The following is a 2,882-nucleotide window of genomic DNA, read 5'->3' as shown; positions in this document are numbered from 1 at the left end:
GTAAGAGAACCCGGCTTGATATGGATTTAGCTCGACGCTGCTACCATTGTTTGCGTATGTATCCTTGAGTAAGCCACCCAACAGTAATTGGTTTAACCCCGTGATTCCTTTTGTGTTGTCTAAAATTTCAGCCAACTTAAATTATCCATTCAACTTAAACAAAACGAAACGGCCAATGTAGAATCACCCACAAAGTTGCATAAGTGGTAAGTCGCAAGTAGACACAAGGTATATGAAACAGAACACGCATGTGGATATAACGAAGGTCATTGTTTCGCCCCGCGAGGATAACTAGTTTACTTTCATTCGTTCACTGTGTTTAGAATACTAAACTTGGTATAGTACTGTGGGGTAAGATGGGATGCCGTTAGCAAATAACATCCCATATTTTCTGGTCGTGTTTTGACGGTTATATTATTCCGCAAACAGAATAAAAACATGTTCTATTAAAATAAAATAAAAACATAAAAAATATAAAGTCATATTTTACCCTACCCTTCTATAGATTAAATTAAAATTGGTTTGAAAATCGTTAAAAACACTGCATATTTCTTTCAAGAAAAAGGTCCAATTTCTCACGAGGGAATTACCCAGCCAATAAATAACCTTTTACGTTTTAGCAACATTCGAAATATACAAAGGAAATTACTTTGTATTTTCTGCCCGAACTGCAAATCATGCTGGTGCAAAATCTGCATGTGTTGGAATGGGTGGTCACCTTGCAATTATACCAGATGCTGATATTCAAAACTTTATTCTAACTAAAGGAATTGAATACAAACGTGCAGGAAAATGGATGACAAGCAAAAATAATGGTTTGTATATTAAACATTGCCAAATTTAGAAAAAGTAGTTTATTTGCACCAAGTTATTTTTCTGTTAACTTAAAAAAATCAGTTACTATATAGTGGCATGCCTTATTATGAATGATTTATATTTCAGCTTGGATTGATGCAGTGAAGACATCAGATGGAACTGGTTGGGAATGGAGCACAACACATGACAAGTTTTATTTTAAAACAACGCCACTTGGATTAGGTGGTAAGAATCTATTTATTACTCTCTATATAACTAATGTATTAGTGACTATTCCAACGACCTACTTTATATTATATAGTAGGTTGGGGAAAGACAGGACACATTTTCGTTCTATTCTCTCTCCCCATTTAGTAGTAAACAAGCAACATTCAGCGAATTATATAACTGTTTTCTTAAGACTCCCATAGACCGTTGTTAGTTGTATAAAATACAATCCGATATTTGGATATTATGTACTAATGGTGTCCCATCTTCCCCCACCCCACTATATTATTTATATATGAACTTGACTTATGTGTACAGAGAAATTACTTACTAATTTATATGCGTGATAACTTATAAACAGGCATGAGGTGTATAAAATAAGGCACCTATGTTCTATAATGACTGTTGTTGCCCCACAATGTTAATTTAAACAAATTACATTTATTTATTCATTGCTAATAAAACATGCCTACATATACAAATTATCGTTGATTTATATGTAAAATAACTTATAAACAGGCATGAGGTGTAGCCTATAAAAATGAAGAACCTATGTTATATAACGGCTGATGTTGCCCTACAATACTAGATTAAAAAGTTACAATTATTTATTTATTGTTAATACATCAGGATCCAACATACAAAATGGAAAGTATAACAATTGGCACCCACATTATCCAAGGTCTACATATGAGAACGCAGTGGTTGGATCAAATCACGAAAGTTATCCATGGAGTTGGCAATCTGTTACTGCTTCAACAGAGGCTCATTATATTTGTCAAATTAAAGGTTATATTTTAAACATTTATATCAGATAATTTTTGTACTCTCAGGGATAGAGCAACTTATAATGATTTAAAGTTGACGCTTATGTTCTGTTTTATTCCTAAAGAATAAACAAGGAAATGTGTGTTTTCAAATTTACATGTTTTTTATGGTTTTAAAAGTGAAATTTTATTTTCTAATGTCCAAAATATACTTTTCTTTCTATAGCACAAGTAGAGTATTACAAGGGAAGTTACTTTATGTTTTCGGTTACAATTAAAAATCATGCTGGTGCAAAATCTGCATGTAATCAAGCAGGTGGTCACCTTGCAATTATACCAGATCTGCAAACCCAAATATTTATTCAAACTAAAGCAGCTGCTTTTAAGAAAGAAGGGAAATGGATGACAAGCAATATTAATGGTGGGGATTAAGTATCGCTTTTTTACACTGTGAATGCAGAAAGTGTTGTATTTGTATGTGTTGATTATTTAATACTCCTGCATTTTATGTTTCATACACCCGGTACCCACTTATGAGTTACCACATGTAAAAGTTTGTAGGTGGTAATTTATTTTATTTCTTTAATATTCTATTAAACAACTCAAAAGGAACTATTTATTTGGAGCAATTGCAATTAATTGTGTACTGCAAGAATTAGAGTCCCAAAATCGTTACACAGTAGAAACGAAATATGTATTGCAAAAATTATCAGTGAACTATTTTAAGATCTAAATATAACAATTCCGCTGTTTTTTAATTATAAACATAGAATTGATAACTATTATCATATTATCCAATTTATATTTTTTAATTTCAATTAATTTTGTTTTACATATTTTTTTTCAAGCCCTAAATAATTTTTCCAGCTTACATTGATGCAGTGATGACATCAGATGGAACTGGTTGGGAATGGAGCACAACCCATGACAAGTTTTATTTTAATACAACTAAACGTGGAGTGAAGGGTAATTAGTTTGTTGCAACTAAACTATTTTATTTATAAACAAAAATGTAAAAACTACATTGTGCAAATTAAAATATTTGGTGACCTCAAAAACACACTGGCGAACTACTTTATACACTTTATTGTA

General features: G+C 31.6%; 1 protein-coding gene across 1 annotated transcript; it reads left to right on the top strand.

The window, feature by feature from the left end:
- Positions 1 to 507: 507 nt before the first annotated feature.
- On the top strand, positions 508 to 2,764 carry LOC113474253. The gene is made up of 5 exons (XM_026834628.1): positions 508 to 815; positions 943 to 1,041; positions 1,654 to 1,812; positions 2,017 to 2,211; positions 2,658 to 2,764. Exons 1-5 carry the CDS (start codon positions 707 to 709, stop codon positions 2,762 to 2,764), a joined length of 669 nt encoding a protein of 222 aa, XP_026690429.1. The 5' UTR covers positions 508 to 706.
- The last annotated feature ends 118 nt before the right edge of the window (positions 2,765 to 2,882 follow it).

Source organism: Ciona intestinalis, chromosome 5 (assembly GCF_000224145.3).
Source record: "Ciona intestinalis chromosome 5, KH, whole genome shotgun sequence".
Lineage (NCBI taxonomy): Eukaryota > Metazoa > Chordata > Ascidiacea > Phlebobranchia > Cionidae > Ciona > Ciona intestinalis.
Note: the sequence above shows the minus strand (reverse complement) of the source record. Positions and strands in the feature narration are given on the sequence as shown.